Below are 25,031 nucleotides of genomic sequence, written 5' to 3' on the forward strand. Positions count from 1 at the left end.
AAAGGTAGTTTGTAATTGGGGGGGGGGATTGTGCAAGAGGGGGGATTTGGGCTAAAAGGAGGGATGGGGGGATGATATGGGCTAGGAGGGTGTTTGGGGAAATTGAACCAGAAGGAATTGGGAGGAATTTTTATTGGGAGGATTTGTACTAAGGGGGCATTGGGGGGGGGGGTTTGTGCTAGGGGGAGGGATTGGGGAGCATTTCTTCTAAGAGGGGGGATTGAGGGGAGAGGATTTGCGCTGTGAGGAGGGATTGGTGGGGGAGGGGATTTTGTGCCAGGAGGGGGTGGGGGAATTTGAGCTAATAGGGGTGACCGGGGGGGGGATTGTGCAATTTGGGGGGATTTATGATAGGAGGGGGGAATTTGCGGGAGATAATTATTTGTGCTAGGACGGGAAATTTGAGAAGAAAGACAATGTGTGCTAGGCGGGGTAATTTTTTTGGGGGGTGATGGACATTTGTACTAGGAGGGGGTAATTAGTGTGGGATTTGAGCTGGAAGGCAGGAGTGGAGGGCAAATATTTGTACTGGGAGGGTGGATTTGAACCTGGGAGGAGGGGGATTTTTGCATTTTTTGGGTGAAAGAATTTTAGAGGAATTTATGCTGAGACAGGATCTTTACACTTCAGAAATGCAGTTTGTTATCTTCACTCTAGGCGCTAGATTACCTTGTCCCAGCATTGCCTGCACTACACACAGGGCACTCAACAGATCTCCTCCTCCCCACACAGTACATAGCTTAGATCAGATCCCTTACAGACACAGCCTCAATCTGCATAGTGTATAGCTAGCTGCTATGTTGCATTTATGACCTATGAAATTCCCAGGTCTGAATGGCAGCACAGCTGCAGTAGTAGCCAGCTACAAACTACAGATCAAGGCTATGTCTATAATGGAAAATGTGACTTGTGTGGGGAGGAAGAGATTGGCTGAGTGCCCAGGCTATGTGCAGTGTGGGGATGGGAGTAGGAGCTCTGCTGAGTGATCTGCCAACAGTAAACCCAGTCCTCTTCTCTGCTGACCCCTGTACCCTGCTCTGCTGACCCCTGTCTTCTGCCCTGATAACATCTGTTCTCCATCCTGCTGACCTCTGTCATCTGCTCTCTTGACCCCTGTTCTCTGCCCTGCTGACCCCTGTCTCCTGCCCTACAGACCACCTGTACACTGCCCTCATGTACACTCCACTGCTGACCTCTGTCCGTTGCCCTGCTTACTCTGTGCACTGCTTTGATAACCCACTGTACACTGCCCTACAAACTAACGGTCTCTCTGCCCTAAAAACTGCTGCCCCTATTCTCTGCCATGCTGATCACTGTACAATGCTCTACTGACTCCCAATACACTGCCCTGCTGACCTCACATCCTCTGTCCCCCTGGCTTTTTTTAATGCACCCACACATCAGACAGGCTAGATCCGGCCCTGATATATACCGCCATTTGTAAACGCCATAACTTTCATGTAAAGCAATTCATTTACACATATTGGGATTTTTTTTAGCAAAGACATGTAGCAGAATACATTTTGGCCTAAATTCATGACGAAGTTTGATTTTTAAAATTTTTTACTGGGCACGTTTAATAGCAAAAAGTAAAAAATATTGTTGGTCTTTTTTTTTTTGTTTAAACCGCAAAAAAAAAAAACAAACTCACAGGCGATGAAATACCACAGAAAGAAAGCTCAATTCATGGGAAAAAAGGGCGTAAATTTAATTTAGGTGCAGCACTGCATGGCCGCGCAATTGTCAGTTAAAGTAATGCAGCGCTTTAACACAAAAAATGACCTGGTCAGGAAGGGGGGGTATAAATCCTCAGGAGGGCAAGTGGTTAATATTGTCAACATTTACATATTGTTTATACAGTTTAGAGGCTAAGTTTGCCTTTAAAAACATGTATGTCCTTTGCCCTGCTGACCCCCTGTACACTGCTAAACTGAGCCCTGTCCACTCCCCTTCTGACTAACAGTCCTTTGCCCTGCTGACCCCCTGTACACTGGCCTACAAACTGCTGACTCCTGCAATACACTACCATACTGACCCTTGTCCTCCACTTTGATGACTGACCGTCCTCTGCCCTGCTGACCCCCTGTACACTGCTAAACTGACCCCTGTCCACTCCCCTTCTGACTAACAGTCCCCTGCCCTGCTGACCCCCTGTACACTGGCCTACAAACTGCTGACTCCTGCAATACACTACCATACTGACCCTTGTCCTCCACTTTGATGACTGACCGTCCTCTGCCCTGCTGACCCCCTGTACACTGCTAAACTGACCCCTGTCCACTCCCCTTCTGACTAACAGTCCCCTGCCCTGCTGACCCCCTGTACACTGGCCTACAAACTGCTGACTCCTGCAATACACTACCATACTGACCCTTGTCCTCCACTTTGATGACTGACCGTCCTCTGCCCTGCTGACCCCCTGTACACTGCTAAACTGACCCCTGTCCACTCCCCTTCTGACTAACAGTCCTCTGCCCTGCTGACCCCCCTGTACACTGCCCTACAACTGCTGATCTCTGCCCTTTGCTCTGATAATTCCTGTCCTCTGCCCTGCTGACCCCCAGTACACTCCGCTACTGATTCCTGTTTTTGCATGCTGCCCTGCTGACCTCCTATCCTCTGCCCCCTGACATTTTTTACTGCAACCCCATATAAGACTAGCTATATCCAGCCCTGCTTCCTATGGCTTTCTTTCAACAATGGCTTTCTTCTTGCCACTCTTCCATAAAGGCCAGATTTGTGCAGTGCATGACTGATAGTTGTCCTAACTATTAAGAGTTACTAAGAGTTACCATGGGCCTCTTGGCTACATCTCTGATTAATGCTCTGCCAGTCAGTTTAGGTGGACGGCCATGTTTTGGTAGGTTTGCAGTTGTGCCATACTCTTTCCATTTTTGGATAATGGATTGAACAGTGCTCTGTGAGATGTTCAAAGCTGGGGATATTTTTTATAATCTAACCCTGCTTTAAACGTCTCCACAACGTTATCCCTGATCTGTTTGGTATGTTCCTTGGCCTTCATGGTGCTGTTTGTTCACTATTGTTCTCTAACAAACCTCTGAGGGCTTCACAGAACAGCTGTATTTATACTGAGATTAAATTACACACAGGTGGACTCTATTTACTAATTAGGTGACTTCTGAAGGCAATTGGTTCCACTAGATTTTAGTTTTTTCCTTTCACTGTACAATTATTTGCCACTTTGTGTTGGTCTATCACATAAAATCCTAATCAAATACATTTAAGTTTTTGGTTGTAACAAGACAAAATGTAAAAAATGTAAAGGGGTATGAATACTTTTTCAAGGCACTGTAACTACTGCTTTAACCTCCTTGGCGGTATTCCCGAGTGTAGCTCGGGGTAACATTTCAGTACCACAAACGGTAACCCCGAGCTACACTCGGGAATACCATGCGGCACTGCTCCGGCATTTGTTCTTCACTTACCTTACCCTGCGCTCCCACGATGTGTCCCCTGCAGCGTCCCCGGCCATCTCCTCCGGCCGATGCCGGCTTCTGTGTCCTGTCCCTGTGACGTCGGGACGTACGGGCGCCGCTGGCGGCGGGAAATTTAAAAATTTTAAAAAATGTCTTTTTTTTTTTTACATTTTACATAGTAAAACATTGCTGTTTCAACCAATTTCTCATACATCTTGTCCCTAATGATTTGTCCTGCGCCCTGCCTGCATTTTGTCTGTTCTTTCTGCCTGGAAACTGAGAAATGTCCATGGTGTCCAAAAAGTGTCCCTTTAGGTCAAAAGCGGTTTAGATCAGCTAGGAGAACAGCGATAGTAAATCAGAACCACTTGCAGAATTGAGTGATAATGATTTGTGGGGAAATTCATCATCAGACACTGAAAACGATTTTGCGACTGAGCTAAGCAATGTGCTAACTTGGCGCTATATTTCACATTTCAGTGTTTTTGGTTTGATTATATTATTGAATTAAATGTATTATTATTATATTATTATTTTTTATGATTATTTATTAAATTATAATTTATGATTACGTGTTTCAAATTTTATCCTACCCGGGATGTTTACTAGACTCTTGCTCGGACAGATTTCAGTGAGTTATTCCTAAGAATTACAGGCCTACAATAAAAAAACTACATATTTCCATGGAAAAAAAATGGTACCGCTTTCAGCACCAAAAATCGGAAAGAATCATACCGCCAAGGAGGTTAAGGCAGGAACATCACTATGTGGGTTTGAAGTTGCAAAGGAGTGCTGAGTCTCAGGCCTGGCATCAGTCCCAGCAGTTTGGGTATGTGATGTGTACTGTAGTTAAATACTTTGTGCAAATGATTAGGTAACAATATTAACTGAAGTGCAGGTACATGACCTAGCTGTCACATTGTATCATCTATTAGTACCAAAGTACATTGTTTCCTAATTTTTAAAGTTATATGAAGTTGCATTATTAGTGTTAAAAGCGTTATACATTTATAAAACATATTCACATCACTAAATCTCTTGTATAAAACATATTACTTGTTTAACGGCTGCAAAGTGCTACTAGGCTCAGCTTTCCTTACTCCAAACTCATGTAAAATATCATTTTGACTGTACCTAAAGTGTGCATACTTGATGCAATTACACTACTTTTGCAGCTTGGTTTGTCCCAAGCCAGTCATTTTCATACCTGTACCCACCCATTAAGTTATCATGCAGAGAGCTGGAGATCTGCTTGTCAAAGCCTTTGAGCCAGGCCCATGTATGTAGTCCTATTCAGTCCTACAGAAAATTTGGCTCCTTGCCAGATCAGAGGGTACAAGTTCTCCATAGGATGTGTAGCACTACCCCCTTAGGAGTTGCTGAGTTTTTGGGTTCCCCTATAGTCCTGCACAGCCAGGCAATATGCATTTTCTTCACACTTGCACACTGGAGACAGTAAACAGTCATTGAGCTTGTTTTGTTTAGCTTTATTAAGAATTATTGAATTTGGATGGAGCTGAGAGGTGTATGGGATGAACAAGGAACTGTGAACAAGAGGCCAACTCCTTAGCAACAAATGTACAAATCCATAGAAAAACTGTCTCTTCTTAGAGAGCTCTCCAGACCTCCTGGTGTACCTCATCAGACCCTAGATGATTCCTGCTCTTCAGCCAGCTGCCTGAGCGAATCCCTGAGCAAGGAGACCAAGAAACTGCCACTGCAGTAAAGAAGCCCCAGATGGGGAGCTGGCTGGGTTAGCCACCTGACTGCTCTCTCGCTTATCTAGCCGAGGGGGTGCAGGATTACTTGCTCAGTCCTCTCCTGTAAGCTTGTAGGTAGGTGGTCTCTTTCAGGCCTCATGCTGGGCTGGATCCTTCACTGCTTCCCAGGCTGTCCTCTCTCAGGCAATGGATAAGGCTGAGAGATCCTCCTTCCCAGCTCCTGCCTGCAGGTAGGCCCCTCCCTGGGCCCCCATACTTAAGGGCTGCCCTGAACCCATGCAAGCCTCCTGCCTGGGGATTGGCCAGAGTCCCCTGAGTATGCAGATTAGCCCCTCCTCACCTCCACCACTGCCTTCTAGAAACTTCTCAAAGCTTATAGAGCAGGGGGAGATATCAAGGAAATGACCTGCAGAGCCCTCAGTCATGACCTAAAGTTACCTGGCTGACTCATGCCAGGCTGACTCATACCAGGATGCTATCCAGCCTCTAACTAAAAAATTCTAGCTAGCTCCCCCTGGCTAACTAGAGGGGCACTACAGCCCACATGGAAGAAAAATATCTTTGAAATATATTTTAAAAATATTCTTCCCAAATATATTGACATATATTTGAAATGCTACAATTTTGGCCATATTCAATATATTTCAAAATATATTTCAATAAAAATAACTAAATATAATATATAATATATATATATATTATATATATATATATAAAATATATAATAAATATAATATATATACCGTATTTTTCGCCGTATAAGACGCACTTTTTCTTCCCCAAAACTGGGGGGGAAATGTCAGTGCGTCTTATAAGGCGAATATGGAGCGGCCGGTCCGGTATTTCCACCGTGGCCGTGTCAGAATACCGGGCCGGCCGCTCAGCTCTGCAGCGGGACCTTACCTGTTCCTCTATCCAGCGGCGTGCTGTCTTCCCGGCTTCTGTAGTGTGGGCACTGGGCATGACAGCCGGGTGCCAAGTGCGCATGCGCAAGAAGCGGTGCTTTTTGTGAATGGTAAGGCGGTACCTGGGACACATGACAGATCCCAGAAGCCGCCGGACCAATCACAAAGCGCAAGTGCTTCTCGCTCATGCGCACTGGGCACCCGGCTGTCATGCCGAGCGCCATTACAGAAGCCGGGAAGACAGCGCGTGGCTGGATCGAGGAACAGGTAAGATCAAACAAAAACTCTGCGGAAGTAAGAGCGGGTACCTGTCAAATTCAGGTACCCGCTCCCCACCTCCCCAAAGGTCAGCAGTCATCTGTACTGTCCGCAGTCTCTGGTCATCCCTGTGCTGTCCGCAGTCTCTGGTCATCCCTGTGCTGCCCGCAGTCTCTGGTCATTCCCTGTGCTGTCCGCAGTCTCTGGTCATCTCCTGTACTGTGTCTGCAGTCCATTAGTTCAGAATTTTTTTTTCCTGTTTTCTGCCTCTAAAACCTAGGTGCGTCTTATGGTCAGATGCGTCTTATACGGCGAAAAATACGGTATATGAAAAATATTTTTAAAAATAAATTTCAAATATACTGTATGTCTTTAAAAATTCAATCTACATTTTTGGAATGCATTTGCAAATATACGTAAAAATATATGTTAAAATGACTTTATTAAATGTTAAAAAAAAATCTGAAGAATATAATTAAAAATATATTTTTGTAAATATATTCCATTTTTGTAATAAAAACTCATTTCAACATACAGTGTGTATGAATGTGTGTATGTATGTGTGTGTGTGTATGTATATATATATATACATACACAGTATATATATATTTATTGAAATATATTGAATATGGCCAAAATGTTAGCATTTCAAATATATGTCAATATATTTGGGAAGAATATTTTTAAAATATATTTCAAATATATATATGGAAGATATTGACAGGCATGTAGGAGGACCCCTGGGTTGTTGAGTTCATTTCAAGATATGTTATCAACAACACAGGATTAGAGTGAGCGCACTAAATGGGAATAGCTGTTGGCATAAAGGATAAAACCTCTTAATCCTCAAAGTATATAATAAAACGAATATGCAGTGCTCAATGGTAATGATAAACAACTAAATTGATTATATAAACTTTCATAAAACACAATAATACACTATGTATACACTATGGGGCTGATTTACTAAAGGCCAATACTGTAGACTGTGCATTTTGCAAGTACAGTTGCACTCTGCAAGTGCAGTTGCTCCAGAGCTTAGTAAATGAGACAAAGCTTCAAAGAATACCCAATCGCCTGCAAGGGCAATAAAGAAAAACAACATTTTGTGCTTGCACATGATTTGATGATGAAAGTTTACAGTGCTTCCTTTGATTTACTCAGCCCTGCAGAAACTGTACTTGCAAAGTGCACAGCCTAAATTGCCTTTAGTAAATCGCAATCACCATGCCTCCATTTTGACTTATCACTTTCCCTACCCGAAATATCAAAGAGACCCCTCTCATGACACTATAAAACAGGGCTTATCTACTAAAGGCAAATAGAATGTACACTTTGCAAGTGCAGTTGCACTCATTTTCCCCAGAGCTTACATATGTGGTAAAGCTTCACTTTATAATATACCCAATCAGGTGCAAGGAAAGTAAAAGTAAAACAGCATTTTTGCCTATATGACTGGATTATGGAAATCAGCAACTCTGGGGAAAATTAATGCAAATACACTAGCAAAGTGCAATGACTATTTGCCTTTAGTATATCCACAACCACTGTGTTGGCAAAACACAAAAACAGCAGAAATAGTCACATTATAGTGAATGCAATTTTCCAGAAGTGCGGGTCTGCAGGTCAGTAGTGTGAGTCTTGGGCTTTTAGTGCAGGTTGTTTCCCAGATGTGTGCAAAAGAGTGCTCAAATTCAAATGTGCGCTTTCCTGAAAACAAACAAAACAGTCAAATATAACCTATTGTAAAAGCAGTTTTTCTAACTCAAATCAACATACCATTTGCTGTTTTAAATAATAGAAATTACATTGATAACATTTAAATAAGCACAGGAGCAGAGAAGTGCCATGACTGGGATATCGCCTATGTCCTGGCTGCTATAACCCACCCAATTCGAATACCCCCCACCAACCACCATTATAATAGTGTCCATAACAAAATACATACTTACAGTTGTGCTCAAACGTTTACATACCCTGGCAGAAATTGTGAAATTTTGGCATTGATATAAAAAATATGACTGATCATGCCAAAAAATGCTCTTTTATTGAAGTATGATGATCATATGAAGCCATTTATTATCAAATAGTTGTTTGGCTCCTTTTTAAATCATAATGATAACAGAAATCACCCAAATGGCCATGATCAAGAGTTTACATACCCTGGAATGTTTGGCCTTGGTACAGACACACAAGGTGACACACACAGGTTAAAATGCCAATTATAGGTTAATGTCCCACATCTTATTTTAAATTTCAATTAGTGTCAGTGTATAAACAGTGAATGCGTTTGTTAGCTCTTATGTGGAAGCACTGACTAGGCTAGATACTGAGCCATGGGGATCAGAAAAGAACTGTCACCTCTCCTTGCCACACCTAACCATCCTCCAATAAGGTAAGGCTATCTTCTTTAAACACACAACTAATTAACTCTCTCTCTTCCACAGCCTTTGTCTGCAAACCCAGTCATGTAGGCCTTTACTAATGCTGCGCATAAGTTCCCTGCCTAATACTTGACTGGGGTATTGCCTATGTCCAGCTGCTATAACCCACCCAATTCGAATACCCCCCGCCAACCACCATTATAATAATGCACACCAACACCTTTTTGTTTGTATTTTAATGGCCATATCAGGCAATTTATTTAATAACGTCCATAACAAAATATATACTTATATAGCATCATATGTAAACCATAACAAAATAACGTAACTGAATGACTTTCTAATAGGTTATTCTTAGGTTTTTGAAGGCACATGCAAACTAATAACCGGCTGTATCTGCCACCAGCTTCCAAATTAAGGCCGCACATACACCGGCTCAGGGACAACTCCTTACTAAATTACCATCCAATACAGTCCCAAAAATCCAGTAACCCATTCCTGCTGCACTTAATAAGGAAGGTACACCCATACCTAAGATGGGCCCAACCCTTTTTCTCCCAGACTTTTTACCATCCCCGTCTTCAAAAAACTTGATACCTCTGCCACCTGAGCTCAAATGTGACACCTTACGCTTGGGCCACAATGCCCATTGTATACCCTCCTACAAACCTAAACGCCACAGATCGATCCCCTCCGCATTCAAATTAACCCCATCACCTCACAGAAAAAGCCATGTATCTTGTTCGAACTCCAAATGGCGAATCGCCAACTCATCATTACGAATGGAAAACCTAGCCATGTCCTTATTGACTTTTATCCTGGCTTAGTTTATCTTTTCTACCGACCGGGCCATGCACCAGGAAGACCTGCCTACAATATCAGACTAGATCATAGTAATGTCAGGAAAAAATTATCTTAAATGAAGGAAATCAAATTTGATATCCCTGATCAAATCACGCATGGAGCAGATGCCCAGATCATTCCCTCCCATGTGCACCGCAAGAACATCCGGGGATCTATCTAGCCTGGCATAATGATGCACCTCAGGCAACACTCGGGACCACAACATACCGGGTACCCAAATCCACCGCACCCTAGCCACTCCCCTAGAGAAACCCAATTACCTGCCCTCCAGGTGCACTGCCGCCCTCTTGGCACCCCAAAAAACATACGAGTGGCCGAGGATCCACACCAAACATTCTGAGCCTGGAAAACAAAAATACAAAAACCTCACAAGCAACTGCAACCACAGCTCACAACAACACACTGCTCAACCACGGCAAAGAACAAGACAACACAACAATGTAGCAGACGGAGCACAAGGTGAGACACTCAGTCCCAAAGGCATCCTAAAAGATGCGGACGAACATACAACTGGAAGCAGTCAGATTCCCAGCGATCAATCTGCTACACCACTCAATCATCCAGATCCCACCAAGCCACCTCTGTGGCTGCCTCAATGCGGAAAGAGTGAGAAGAGTATTTGCATGGCTGGAAACCCGCCACCAGCAAACACTTCCACAAAAACAGAAACAAATTGAAACCTGGACAATACAGAACCATCCTCATGAATTAGAAAAGTCCCTAAACCCAGGGGCCGCACTACCAACCACTCTCAAACCATCCACACCAGACAAGCTTCATAATCACAGACTCGACCCAATTCCACCCATGCCCCATGACCATACTGGTCAGTTTTCGATTGTCTGATGAACAAAGAAACCTTGTTGCCCCAGGAGATTACGTCTGACAACGCTACCCCCCTGCCCCCCGTCTCAACAGACATACCAGATCACCAATCCGCAGCGTCCCAAAAAAGGCCAACACGAAGGCAGTCCTGAAGAGCCTTGTACAAAGAAGAACATACCTCCTGCAAGCAACCCAGAATGGCCCCACACATCGCAAAAGAAATAGGGCTGTGGGAATCCGAAATGCACCTTCACTTGCGATAACAACTCACGGCTTTCTGACCCAGAAGGACTTAGTGACATTCCCTCCAAACCTTTTCATATGAAGACCATGTCGCAGCACAAACAGAATTGCGAATAAGACTGGCTATCGTGGCAAGGCGACCTCCCACAAGTGACTTGGGCAGGGAATTCCTCGTTGCTCCGCCTCCGGTGCCAACTAATGGAATCTCTCCCACTGCAAGTGAGATAAAGCATCTGCCCCTGTGTTATCAACTCCCAGCACATGCACAGCATATACATAGGAATTTAAGCAAAGACACCGGAAGACCAAACGCCGAAGCAAACAAACAACTGGTGGTGAGGAGGCAGAAATGTTATTAATGGCATACACAACCCCCAGGTTGTCACAGTGAAATCTTACCTTTTTGTTCATAAACTCCTGACCTAAACAATTACATTTCCAACACTATAGGGAACAATTCCAGAAATCAGCTTCCTGCCAGGAGTTCGGCCATCTGCCCGCACTCTACTGCCCCGGAAAATATGCAGCATATCCCACCGAACCCGCCACATCCATGTACAGCTCCAGGTCATAATCGGAAACCGCCGTATCCATCCAAAATGAACGCCCACTGTACTGATCCAGTAAAAAATCCCATACCCGAAGATCCTCCTTATGTTCTTTTGTGCAGTCTGATATAATGATGTCGAGCCTTAACCCCGGCCGTCGCTCTCACCAGCTGCCTGCAAAATCCCTACCTATAGGCATAATGCGACAAGCAAAATTCAACTTACCCAGCAGTGATTGCAGGGAACGCAGCTAAATCTTTTTGTTGTCGAGGGCGTCCGAAACCATCCCACGTATGTCAACCAACTTGTCTAGTGGCAAATGGCATTCCATCGCTACGGTGTCGATGACAATGCCCAAGAATTTTAGTTCCGTCGCAGGGCCTTCCGTTTTATCCGGTGCCAAAGGCACACCAAACAACTCAAAGACATGTTGAATCATAGCCAACAGCAAAAGGCATGTTTTCGAACCCGGGTGGGGGGGCGATGATTAAGAAGTCATCCAAGTAGTGAAGAACCGAGTGTAAACCCAACATATCCCGAACTACCCACTCCAAAAAGAAACTGAACAATTCGAACAGTGAACACGAGATTGCACAACCCAGGGCAAGCACAGATCCACAAAATACTGACCCTGCCATACGCAACCTAAAAAACAAAAACAATGAGGATGAACCGGCAATAGGTAAAATACCGCCTCAATATCCATCTTAGTGAGAAGGGCGCCTTCACCAAACTTGCGTACCCATGCCACGGCCTCATCAAATGAAGCATAGGACACTGTACACAAAGCCGGGTCAATGGCATCATTAACCAACAACACCCTTAGGGTGAGACAGATTGTGGATAAGGCGAAATTTATTGGGTTCCTTTTTTGGAATCATCCCAAGGGGTGAAACAACCAAATGATCCAGTAGAGGGGAAGGAAAGGGGCTAGCCATCCTACCGAGGGAAACCTCCTTTGCCAATTTTTCAGCAACAACCTTAGGGCGCAACCTTGCTGATTTTAAATTCGCCACAACTGGCAGAACACCAGACGGTACAGGGAATAACGAAGCCCTCAGAAAACCCCCGAAACAAAACAAGAGACCCTCCTGGTCTTGGTATCTACTTAGAAACGGCGCTAATTTTTTCATACTCCCTTTTACCAGGATCAGTCGCCTTACCTCTGCCGTGTTTTAAGCATTTGGACAAGGAATGCGCACCCTCGCATCTGGAGCATTCATGTCGAAAACGACAGGAATCCCCAGATCTGCACAAACCCTCATTAAATTGCCAGCAAAACCCCTTTTGCTTTGTGGCCAATGGCGATAAGGTTCCAGATCCACCCCCGGCCCCCCGAAAGGGAGCAGTATTTTCTCCTGGCCTGAGTCGTGAGCTTCATCCACAAACTGATATCTTTATTATCCCATTGCAAGGAGGGCATAACTGCCTTCCGCTGACAAAACTGCTCATGATATCTCAACCAAACCACGCTGCCATGCACTCGTTGAGCCTCACTGATGGAATCCAGATAACAAAAAAGCTCAAAAACAATGCTCGGGCGACTTTTCCCCAATAACGCTGGCCAGGATATTAAAAGCTTGAAACCAATTTGCAACCGTCCGAAGGTTAAGGCGAAACTGCTGTTTTTCTTCCTCTCCCTTTTTTCCTTCCTCTGGTTTGACCGTAACCAAATTATATTTTTACAAAGGCAATAAAGAAAAAATGGCAACATATTCACCTTTCCAAATACGCTCCTTGACCTCCTGTTTAAGATGTGCACCCAAGGGGCCCTCAAAGCAGATGTAAACCTCACATTTTGCTGCATCCGCCAAACGCATCAGACTGAACAACTGAACAACAGGCAACGCCATAGACACATGATCAGAGACCGGACACACACTGCTAGGCTTACCAGTCTGTCCTGGAATGTCCTGCCATACAGCCGTGGATCAAGATCCCGGACAGGTTAGGGCCTCTGCCGGTGTCAAGTCCTCCCCAGGGGCCACTTCTCCCTCCTCAGAAGCAGTCAGCTCACCCTCAGAATGCTCCTCATTTGCCCCAGCAGCTGCAGCCACTGAAGGGTTAAGGAGAGCAGGGTGTCAGGAGATGACGTCATTGGAAGCCACCGCTCTCTCCACACTAGCACCACAAGACTCTCTCCCACGCTGTGCACTCTGTAGTAGGGGCTGCTCAGCAGATGCAGGAAGCCGATCCTGCAGCAGGATCCTTGGAGCCTCTTCTTCTCCCTGCGGCAGTCCTGGCTGCCCTGTGTGACAGGCCGGCACTGGCAGCAGCATCCTTCCCATGCCGGGCTGCACCGAAGGAGGGCAGCGAGCCCGCAAGGCCAGCCACATGTGTCCAGGGGACAGTTGCCAGCATTATTTCTATGGACTTGTTCTTCTGAGGTTGTACAGTTTCTGCATGCAACATTTGTTCTCAGAGACTGGACAGAGTGCTGTGAGAGTTGGGACAGATTCAAATACATCATTTTGACATGCACCTCAAGATAAAAAAATGTATGTGTATTGTTTTTTCAACTGTCACATAGGTTAATTATAGTCAACATTTCAGGGCTTCACAGGGTCCCTTCCTGAAGGCAACATAGCAACAAAACATGTGCCTTCTGCTTGACATCCCCTACAACAGTTAGGAGAATTGTCTGGTTGAGATCCTGGAGGGAACTAAGTACCACCTCAAGAGGAGTTTATAATTAGCCCAGATTCTGTTGAAACACCCCTGTTATGTAGCACAGAATTTTAGCATACAGTGTCTCTCTTTAGTTTTCATGCAGGGCCCAATTTTGTCTAAAACCAGTCCTGATGTTAAGGAAATTCTTCCTACTGACTACCAATATTAGAGGCATTCAGAATTCCCCTTATTGTTCAGGCCAATACAGGCCCAAGAAAAAAGAGTAGCCAGTATATAGTTGTTGTCACTTCCCCTTAATCCAAGTAATCCTCAGTAACCTAGCCATTTTTCTTCTATAAATTGGGAAGAGGAGCTCTTCTGGGTGGGCCAGGTGCAGAAAGAACTGCAAGGTGCAGATCTGAAGTGGAAGCACTTTCCTCTTTGAGAATAGGGGATTCCATGAGGCCTAAGGTCTGAGGAGGAGATACCTATCAACTTTATTAACCACTTGACCTCCAGACAATTTTACCCCCTTCATGACCAGGATATTTTTTGCTATTCACTGTACTACTTTAACTGGCAATTGCTTGATAATGCAAATCTGTACCGAAATGAAATTTATACCATTTTGTTCACACAAATAAATACCAAACATAAAAAAAAAACGAAATATTTTCTACTTTCTGTTATAAAACATATCCAATATCACCAAATTTCTTCATAAAGTTAGACCAAAATGTATTCTGCTATATGAATTTGGTAAAAAAAAAGAATCCCAATAGTGTATATTATTTGGTTTCTGTGAAAGTTATAGTGTGTACAAACTATGATATATATACTGGAATTTATGCAGCTTTAAGCAGCTCTGACTTGCTGACTAATCACATTTCTTGAGGCACTGAAATGCCAGGACAGTACAAACAACCCTTAAATGACCCTTTTTTGGAAAGTCGACACCCTAAGGTATTTGCTGAGAGGCATGTTGAGTCCATGCAAGATTCTATTTTTTGCCACAAGTTTCTGAAAAATGACAAAGTATTTTATTTTATTTCTCACACATGCAGGGATACCACATGTGAGAGACCTTTTGTCAGCCTAGCTATGTACGGGAGTTTGGGCCCCTGTACATTAATATTCTTCCAAAAAGTCTCACAAATGTGGTATCCCCATACTCAAGAGAAGTAGCAGAATGTGTTTTGAGTTGTAATTCCATGTATTCCCATGGCATGTGTGAGAAATATCTCAAATAATAACTTTGTGTTAAAAAAGACAATTTTTGGGGGCTTTTTCCAAAAAACTTGCAGAAAGAAAATGATCCTTCCATGGACTCCACATGCCTCTCAGCAAATAACTTGAGGTATCTACTTTCCAAAAAGGGGACATTTGTGTGTTGTTTGAATTGTCCTGGCTTTTTAGGGTCTCTACAACATTACATGTACTGTATGGCCAGCATTAGAAGTTTCTGGCACAATCCTAATGTTGGGCATACATGTAACATTGTTTTTGTGTTCAGTGGGCTGAACAAAAAACAGAACCTAATAGATATTTTTATTCACCTCAATTGATATGAATGAAAAATCTCTGCCAGAAAAAATATATGCCCAACATTAGAAGCGTCCGCCACACATCAACCCACTCTTCTAATGATTTTGGGCATACATGCAATGTTCTTTTTCTTGTTGAGCCTATGGGATGAATGAAAAAAAAACCTAATAGATTCCTCCATTCCCATCGATCGATGTGGATGAAGAAATCTCTACTTCAAAAAGTGTATGCCCAACATTAGATGCTTCCGACACACATCCACCCCATACTTCTGATGTTGGGCATACATGTATTGTTCTTTTTTTTCGTTCAGTCTGTGGAATGAAAAAAAATCTAATATATTTCTACATTGATTGATGTGAATGAAGAAATCTCTGCAATTAAAAAAGTGGAAAAAGTATATTCCCAGCATAGGCGCTACCTCCTCCTGACTACCCCACTGCCCTAATGCTGGGCATAGATGTTCTTTTTTTTTAAACAGTCTACTGCCCTCAGAATACGTAGATCAATATTGCAGTTGACTGGTGTATCTGCAAAGCAAACAGCAGCAAACAGTAACACACAGTAACAATATAATAACTCAATAACCAATAACAATTACCTTTCCAGCTTTTGATTTTAGGGTCTCTCAAAATGTGATAGACAGTTTTCTGACTACCATCTTTAGAGACCCTTCTTGTGCAGAACTGAGTGGACCCCTATACTGTGCCATGCTGTACCCTAGACCAGCCTTTCTCAACCAGGGTGCCCAAGCACCCTGGTGTGCCTTGAGTTTCTTCAGGGGTGCCTTGGGAAAATTTAAAAAAATTACCCAAAACTTGTTTACAAGCCAGCGGGTGGAACAATCCTGCCTTTTAGTTACACAAAGCCACAGGCTTTCATTGTGAACCATTATGACCTTCTAGCCGCTGGCATCCTGACAACCAATTACATCATCAGTTGATAAGGAGGATGTCAGCTGCCTGCACAGCATCATAGTTTGATCCTTCCCTACCCCTCTCCATCAATGCTGAGGTCACATTAGCTCAGTGATGGAGAAAAACTAAGGGAGAAGAGAAACACTGGAATACTACTCAGTACCAGTGTGCAAAAGTGTATATGCTTTGAAAGAATAAATCACCTCTAATGTTGGGTGTCCGACATGTGTGGATGTTGCTGCGTTATATAAAACTATTAGAATAGTTTTTCATAATTTAGAATAGAGTGCCCTTTTAAAATTATGGACAGCCTTGAGGCACCCCATTTTAGAATGGGGTGCCTCAAGACTGTCCATAATTTTAAAGGGTGTCTGGACTGTCCATAATTTTAAAGGGTGCTTTGACTGAAAAAAGATTGAGAACCACTGCCCTAGACCAATATTTCACTACAGTGCGGTAGCGACAGAAGCAGTCCTTGATGCAGAGGTCAGGTTTGTCAGGACAGGAAGTGCAAGTGCCTACTCTGCAACCATTTAGGTGATCTCTGAAAACTCACCTCTTCAGGGAAGCCTATTCTGTCTTCAGCTAATAACCAAATCTTCTATTTCTCCCATCAATTCATCCCTCACAGTGATTACCTTTTGTACCACTAGCCCCTCCCTCTTAGATTGTAAACTCCAAGGAGCAGGGCCCTCCTAACCCTCTTGTATTCAACTGTATTGTTGCTGTATTGTCTCCCTTTATATTGTAAAGCGCTGAGCAAACTGTTGGCGCTATATAAATTCTGTATAATAATAATAATAATAATAGGTGTCACTCCTTATTCTGTGTTTTACCACAGGCACAACATGTTTTTGGGGTGACTTTTGTGTTGGGGTAGGTTGGAGGACATATAGAAAATGCCCCATGCAGCCAGCTAACTGCATCTGGATTTGGGCTTTGGGCAACTGCGTCTTCTGGATACAAACGGTCTGAGACTATTGCTTCCTGAAATTTTAGGAAGGATCCAGTTCTTTTAGTAGCTTTATAAATAACAAATGCACTGTATAGAGCCATTTGAAATAAATATACCACAACCAATGTCTAGCTCTGCGGGAGCCTAAATACAGCTTCATCATTTGGTTATTGAAGTCTACACCTGCCATATTTAGATTTGAGTCGTGGATGCTTTTCAATGACACTAGATGCAATACGAATTTGGACTGTTGTGTCAGAGTGAATGGAAGACAGGATGTATTTCAATTTCACTGCTAATAGTTCTTCATTCTGGAAGTAGACTTTTTTTCCCCTTTCTAAGTGGGGTGTTAATGAGCTGTTGGGAGAAACCCCTGCAGTTAGATTTTTTTAAGGAACACATTTCTAATTGGCTGGTTGCATAAAAGTTGTCAGCGTACAAATGGTACCCGATATTGAACAAGCGGTATGTATAGCCTGTGGTCCTTTCACAGAGCTCGTTCACACATAAAGTTGGAGGTGGTAAAACCCTGCGGTTGAGTAGCGGTTTTACTGTCTCCAATCCCTACCCCCTTTAGCTGCTAAGGTAGCAGTCAAAGGTGTACACATGCTGCAGCAGCATCCCTGTTGCTTTTTGGGTGCTACTGCCTGCCAATCGCTACACACTCAAGTAAATGGGGCCACTCTGCAAGTGCCCCGGAACTGTATGCTTCTGCGGGGTCTCAGTGGTTAAAGCAGGTGGTTAAAAGCAACGCAATGCTGTTTGCTTTACCCTTTGTTTGCTGTACTGCACAAGGTTGCAGGGCACTTGCAGAGCAGACTTATTCACTTGAATGGGTCATGTTTGGCAGGTGCTACACCCACCAGCAATGACAGGGCATATACAGTAACTCCTGCTGCGGCTGTGATATGTGTACACCCTTGGCCGCTGCAGCTAAAGGTGGTTCGGTCGGGACAGGCGTGGTAAAAACACATCTTAACCATGGGGTATTACCACCCCCCAAACTGAAAATGTAAATGAACCCTTACTGTTATGAGTCCACTATAAGGCTGCTTTCACACTGATGTGCTGCAGTTTACCTGCACCGCAGTGCATTTGCTACTTTGATGGGTTAGCTGCACTTAGCCTTAGACCTCTATTATATCCAGCAGGTGTGGTGCACTTTCTGAAAGTGCGCCAAACCCGCAGGATATAATAGAAGTCTATGGCTAAGTGCAGCTAACCCACAGGAAATTTGCGGGGACACTGCACCCATGGTGTGGGTAAACCGCAGTGTATCAGTGTGAGAGCAGCCCTATACTATTATGCTCAGTGTATTGCTTCACACTGACCTGAAGATCTCTTCTTTCCTGCTGCTGGCACCACTCTGGAGACCACTAGCCGGGATAAGAGGTGGAGTGCAGTTAGTATCACTCCGCATGGGACAGGAGCCAGCACTACGGAGGGGACATCAGGTTATGTGGCTCCTGCTCCCTACTACAGTTTCAGCTTTACAAGTAGTGCCTCTGCATTTCATTCTGTTTGATGATCTGGGATGGCGGGTCTGCAAGCCCAGGCTGCCTTCTTCCAGCCACCTGGCTGCGATCTACCAATAGATCGCGATCTATGGGTTGCTGACCCCCGATGTATTGAAACCCATTTTAGAAATATCTCCACAGGGCTTCAAAATGTGACTGCAAAATGTGACAGAACCAGGGAACACTATACAACAAATTTGTAAGTTTGGATCCAGTGATTTTTAGAGAAGAGTCAGTATATGTGCATACAGTATAACAGGGAAGCTGGATACAGAAGAGTAGTGCTAAGAACAATTAAAAGCAATTGGGTTTATCTGTATCTTCTGAAAAATTGTATATGCAAAGTTTTAAAGTTTGACTGGAGTTTGCCTTTAAGCACTTCCTGCCTGCCCGTCCCCTGCATCGCTTTAAGTGTGGGATGGGGCAGACTTCCTGATCATTTGAATACTGTTATTAGCTGTCACAATATTCACAAGATCAGGAGCCCTTCCCACCAGCTCCTGATCATTAAGTCCCAGTTCACACTCACTAGTGAGATTTCAAATTCAACTCCTGTTGCACACTACCACATGACAATGGAAATCACAATATTTTATATGGTGCCTATTCACATCATTGCAGCACATGGAAGCATGATTTGGGGAAAAGTACATGTGTTATTTGGTGCGGTTGCAGCACAATTTTAGCTCCATAGTCTTCAATGGAAATGCACCAAAAATGCATGTTAAAGGATAAGCACACCTTTGGAAACATGTTACACGTTCCACCCATTTTTAGTTCCCAATGCTGCAGCCACTGCCCCCTGTTCCCCCTCCCTGTGACAGAAGTATGGGGAGAAGTTCCCCATACTAGCTGTCACTTTTTAAAAACAACGCGGCCATGCAGGGCTCCACCCACACATCCGCATCATTCATTTACGTCATTCATTCACCTTACCGGCTATCGGCTTGCAGTTCTCAATGAACTACCATGGCGCTGTGGAGCCAAGGGGTGACATACCACTGTTACACAGTCAAGTGGAAAAAGAGGATTCAACTATGGCCTTGCTGTGTTTATGTTGGCCATTAACCACTGACACACTAGGAGTGACTGTTATTCCCTTCATGTACAACTGTGTGCCATGTGTAGGGTGACAGCCTGAGTTTAAGTTAAGTTTGCAAGACTTGGTCTTAGTAAAAAAAACAGTGCATGCCTGGACACAACTGAAGAACTCTCTGCTTCACAAAGACAGGCAGAACACATGTGAAGTGTCCTACAAACACCTTCCTGTGTCAAGAACATCAGTGAGTGTCAAGGATTTCATGCGGGAAAAACAGGAAGACTGAAGATTAGATCTGGCAATTATGAACTCTATAGTGCTTCATAATCATGTTTTTAAAGGTTTCCATTTGTTTTACATGTATCATGGTGAAGCTCAATTCAGACAGAACCAATACAATGTTTTATCAAGATGACTTCAAGGGAACCATTGTGAGGGATCTCTAATCTAGGATGTGTTCACCCTCAAGAGGATGGGAGAATGGTGAATCTGTATAGATTTGTAGGAAATATTTATTGAATTTAATATATTGTATAGGATTATTATGGGGCATGGGCCAAGAGAACTGTTTAGAAAGATTTACTTGTGCAGTTTGGACCGATCAGGGATTCCTCAATGATAGCGAATGGAGGGAACTGGTATAATAATGCCAGAGAAGAGACACTTGGTGGGGACTTTGACTGAACGTCACAGAGGACTGAGGAGAATGGTAATACTGGATGTGCTTGCTAGCTAGATATCTTGCCAGTTTATGACTGCTTTCGATATGTCTTCCATGGTGCAGAGGTTGTATTGCTTGACAGTATTGGGTCTTATTGCTGGTAATCTTTGACTGTAATTTTTATACCTCTAAAGTATGGTCTTAGGTAATATTTCCTTGTCTGTAACAAAGCTGTTCATGTTAATTCTTTATACAATATAATCTTTTTCACCTACTGTTTTGTGTTGTGCATTTCATTGCTGTCCTACCCCTAGTGAATGGTGAGAAGTGGAATAATAATACAGGCAGCCCCCGAGTTACAAACATGTGACTTATATACGACTCATACTTAAAAACAGAGGCAGCGTGACGCATGCTGGTTCTGTAAACCGCCAGGCAGCCATCTTGCTGCTTACCTACTGTCCGGTGGACCTGTCAGCAATCCCACATCACTGCATGGCTAGTTAACCCCTCCCTATGCTATCCAAAACTTAAAAATAGCTGGCGTTACACTTAAAACATGTACCTGTTAACAACTTGCATACAAATTCAACTTAAGAACAAACCTACAGAACATATCTTGTTCGTAACCCAGGGACTGCCTGTACTGATATTGTTTATTAATGTCTGTATTAATATATGTCTAATCACCCCCCCCCCCCATTTTCTTGCACCAGAATCTGTTTACACAATTCTCTAGAGAGGATGCCTCTGTGCATGCAATGGCCCCACCGCTCACGGCTAACCAATCATCACACTTCACCTTTTCTGATTTATTTATTGTACACCAGCGCACTTTATTTTTGGATGGAAGATGTGCATCTAAGTAAAGACACAATTCTATTGACTATGTGACTTTAACAGTCCATTACTATACACACAAAATACATACAATAAGTGATAACGGGTAGCATGGTAAGCTGTTGATTAGCATTTGCAGCTTTTCAGTATTGGACCTTGGGTTAATTTTCCACCAGAATGCTTCTTATATGTGCTTTGTCTGGTTTCTCTGTGCTTCCTTGGATTTCCTCTGAATATTTCTGCTTCCTTTATTACTGAAAAATATACTAATAGAATCAATACCAGACTGAAATGTAGGCAGAAGAGGTATCCACCCTGGGAGTAGCAGTTAGAGAAATGCATAGGCACATAGGCATCTGGTTCCTTGAAGGGCTTGAGCTGGAGGAGACCCAAGACCAGGGTGGTGTGACCGGATTTCAGGAGACGTAATTGCTCAGCTTGCACAGTGCTCTTATTCCATTCCACTGTGGCTGGTTTATTGTTTTCCTGTAAGTTATTATATCAGCACATCATTAGATACAAGCACCCAGTCTGTTAATATAACATAATATACAGTATATGGTTATTGTTTTGGGCTGGTAAATACATTGCAAGGAAAATGAGGCAAGGAGCAAGAAAGAAGTCAGGTGACCGAGTAAGTTCTTTAAATGAAGGCTGAAGCTTGCATCTGTAGATGAGCAATTCATTTGAAGGAGGTTGAACTGAGATCTGGAAGTCAACATTACTATAAACAATGAGTACTTTTATTCAGCAAGGCAGCAAGCAAAAACGGTTTCAATGCAGGAGACTGTACAGCAATTCCATAGCATAAACAAAACACCTGTTCTTCCAAGCTACAAACTAAACTCAGATACCTTCTGATCCACAATCCTGCTTACCCCTCCCCTTCCCCCTCTGCTAAGATCTGCAGGAAGGCGCATATTTTGCCAACATATACTGGAATCAAGACAGTTTATTATCATTTATCTGCTGGGTCCCTGACCTGTGTTCTTCATAACATTTATAATCTTTCAGAACCAGAAAATGACTTGTGACCCTTGCATTGTTCTTTTTGCTCTGAGCCATCCAGTATAGTGTAGAATGGTTTGTATCAATTGGAATTATAATAATGTATCTAAATAAATTTAGTGCTCACTTTAGGACCAGACACTTTTTCCACTATTGAATAGTTGCTCTCTGCAAGGGTTATTTTCTGCCTGGATTGGTGGTTAACCTAACCTTAGGAGTTGAATTTGGAAGTGCCTGGATCTTCTGTAGGTTGGAATCCCAGTCAAGACTAAAACCACATCATCATCATATTTGCCATAGCATATGCTTTCTGGGCTTAAGATTTCAGTTGATCATTCTTTGGAATGAGCCCATGTAAGCCAAAAGGAAGACCCATGTACTGGAACATCCCATCTGTGGTCTCAAAACCTGTCTTTCCCATTGCCCTGGCTTCTAAAGGCACATGTCAATATCCTTAGTAAGTACATAGGTTGTAATGTATCATACAGAACCCAACCTTTCTATCAGCTCATCCATCCCTGGCCTGGGATGAGCATAAAATTTGGATAGTTCACTTAGTTTTGTGAAGTTATTGTAGAACCTCAGGCTGCCATCATGCTTATAGACAAGCATGATAGGACTTGACCATTAAGTGTTTGATTCCTCTATGGCCCCAAGGACCAACATTTTCATTCTCTTCTCCAATGGCTTTACTCTAAGTTTCAGGTACTTGATAAGGTTTTCACTTTACTTTGACATGAGGCTAAGTCACAATGTAATGGTAAATTACGCCAGGTAATTCTTAAAACACCTCTCGACTTTTTGAAAGAACTCTCTCACCTCCTAAAGGATAACAACCTGGTCACATCAATCCCGACTTTGAAATCGTGCAATTTACAGTGAAGTTGCACGATTTCAAAGTCAGAGACATGCCGATTTCAGGTGCGATTTGCAAGACATCTGACAAAGATGTCTATGCAAATCGCATCAAAAGTAGTGCATGTGCTACTTTAGAAATTGGTATAGAACCAAGTTGGAACTGCACTGATTTGACGACTGTAATTGCGGACATTAGGGTGTGACTTGGCATATGATTTGCAAGTCGAATGACATGCGATTTGCATGCCAAGTCGCACCCAGTGCGACCGGGGTGTAAGTTCACCTTTCATAACATGTCACATTGTACACCCATATTCAGGCTGTAACATGTCACAAAGGCCCCCCCCAATTCCCCATTTTGACAGCTATCATAAGATCATCTCCCCCCACCAGCTGTAAGCTTGATGTTCTCAATTATCTACCATGGCACTGTTGAGCGCTGTGGTAGTTCATTGATTCTTCCTTTCAGTGTGTATCTGCTTGCCCATACGAGGTACAAGCACACCGATACACTGACAGGTATGCAGGAGTCCTGCATATCACTAGTGATACAGGCTCCCAAAACAAAAAATATTAAATGCACATTTTTTTACCTGCAAAAAAAAAAGTGCATTTATTATTTTTTGTTGAAAGGTGAAATAATCCTTTCATTTGAGTAGCAGATGGAGATTTACTAACAGAATCTGGTGCAGCTGTGCATAGTAACCAACTTCTAGGTTTTATTGCCAAAGCTTAATTGAACAAACTGAATTTAGAAGCTGATTGGTTACTATGCACATCTGTACCATTAGTAGAGCTACCCAAGGATCTCCAGCATTCTGACCTTTGGTATACCTTTCACTGGTGATACTTTTTACGATTGCTTTCTGCTGAAAGAGAGCCTCATGATCCTTTCAGGATTTTATTAAGTTAACATGCTATATTTGGAGGGGCATTCTCTTACTGGGATGATATATCTAGTATTTAGCATCACTGATTTTATTTCCGATCTCGCCACTTTGGGATTTACTCTCTAAAGAGAGCACCAAAGTCTCCTGGGTTGAAGGTTCTGATTTTAGCAGATCAGGTATAAATTCAAGCTGTCTCCTCTTGGGTTTACTGCATATGTTCTCAGTCTATGGGCATATGAGCAATATGTTTCCAAGTTCCCCCTGCCCTGCTTTTGTACCCCCTTTCTGCTTATGATCACTGTGACACCGTGGAAATGTCTGCTGTAAAAAAGTTCAAACTGGGAAAACCCTGTGGAGGACTGTGGCAATTTCCTTATTAAAAACATTAAGTATAGTAACAGGAAGTCCCAGTCTTTTTTCATCTTTTCAACCACTTTTTTTTTGCAAAACTTTTATGGTTGTATTAAACTGTTCTATAGACACAACATACTCTGCTGGCAGGGCCAAGGAATGTGACATGAGGCTGCATCATCCTCCAGGGAAATTTTCCTTAACTTGCTTTGCATAAAGCGTGAAAGTCAGCCCTCCGCTACCATCTGCCTCTCTAACCAGGCCTGTATCTGCTACAGTTTGTTATAACATCTGCTGAGTGGTATAACAGTTTGCCTGTTGCTGGTTAGCATTTGCCAAAATTATTATTATTATTATTATACAGTATTTATAAAGCGCCAATAGTTCGCTCAGCGCTGTACATTACAAAGGGGGACAGAACATGTGACAGAACAATACCAATACAATGTGATACACGAGGGGTTCGAGGGCCCTGCTCTTTCGAGCTTACAATCTAGGAGGGAGGGGATGGTGGCACAGGAGGAGATAGCTGTGGGGGATGGAGTGGTAGGAAGAGTGGAGGAGGTCGGCAAGTTAGCAGGGGGTGGGGTAGGCTTCCCTGAAGAGATGGGTTTTCAGGGTGCGCCTAAAGGAGAGGAGAGTAGGTGATAATCTA

General features: G+C 43.2%; 1 protein-coding gene across 1 annotated transcript in view; it reads right to left on the minus strand.

Annotated features, from left to right (window-relative positions):
- LOC149459183 (uncharacterized) overlaps positions 1-25,031 on the minus strand; it is a 262,257-nt gene that overhangs the window by 103,500 nt on the left and 133,726 nt on the right. Inside the window, exon 16 of the mRNA XM_089681550.1 lies at positions 14,854-14,870. Within this exon, the coding sequence (XP_089537676.1) occupies positions 14,854-14,870 (17 nt within the window). The remainder of the gene's footprint in view (positions 1-14,853; positions 14,871-25,031) is intronic.

The sequence above is a fragment of the Staurois parvus genome, unplaced genomic scaffold, assembly GCF_062004578.1.
Source record: "Staurois parvus isolate SC_StPar_1 unplaced genomic scaffold, SC_StPar_1.0 ptg000270l, whole genome shotgun sequence".
Taxonomy (NCBI): Eukaryota; Metazoa; Chordata; class Amphibia; order Anura; family Ranidae; genus Staurois; species Staurois parvus.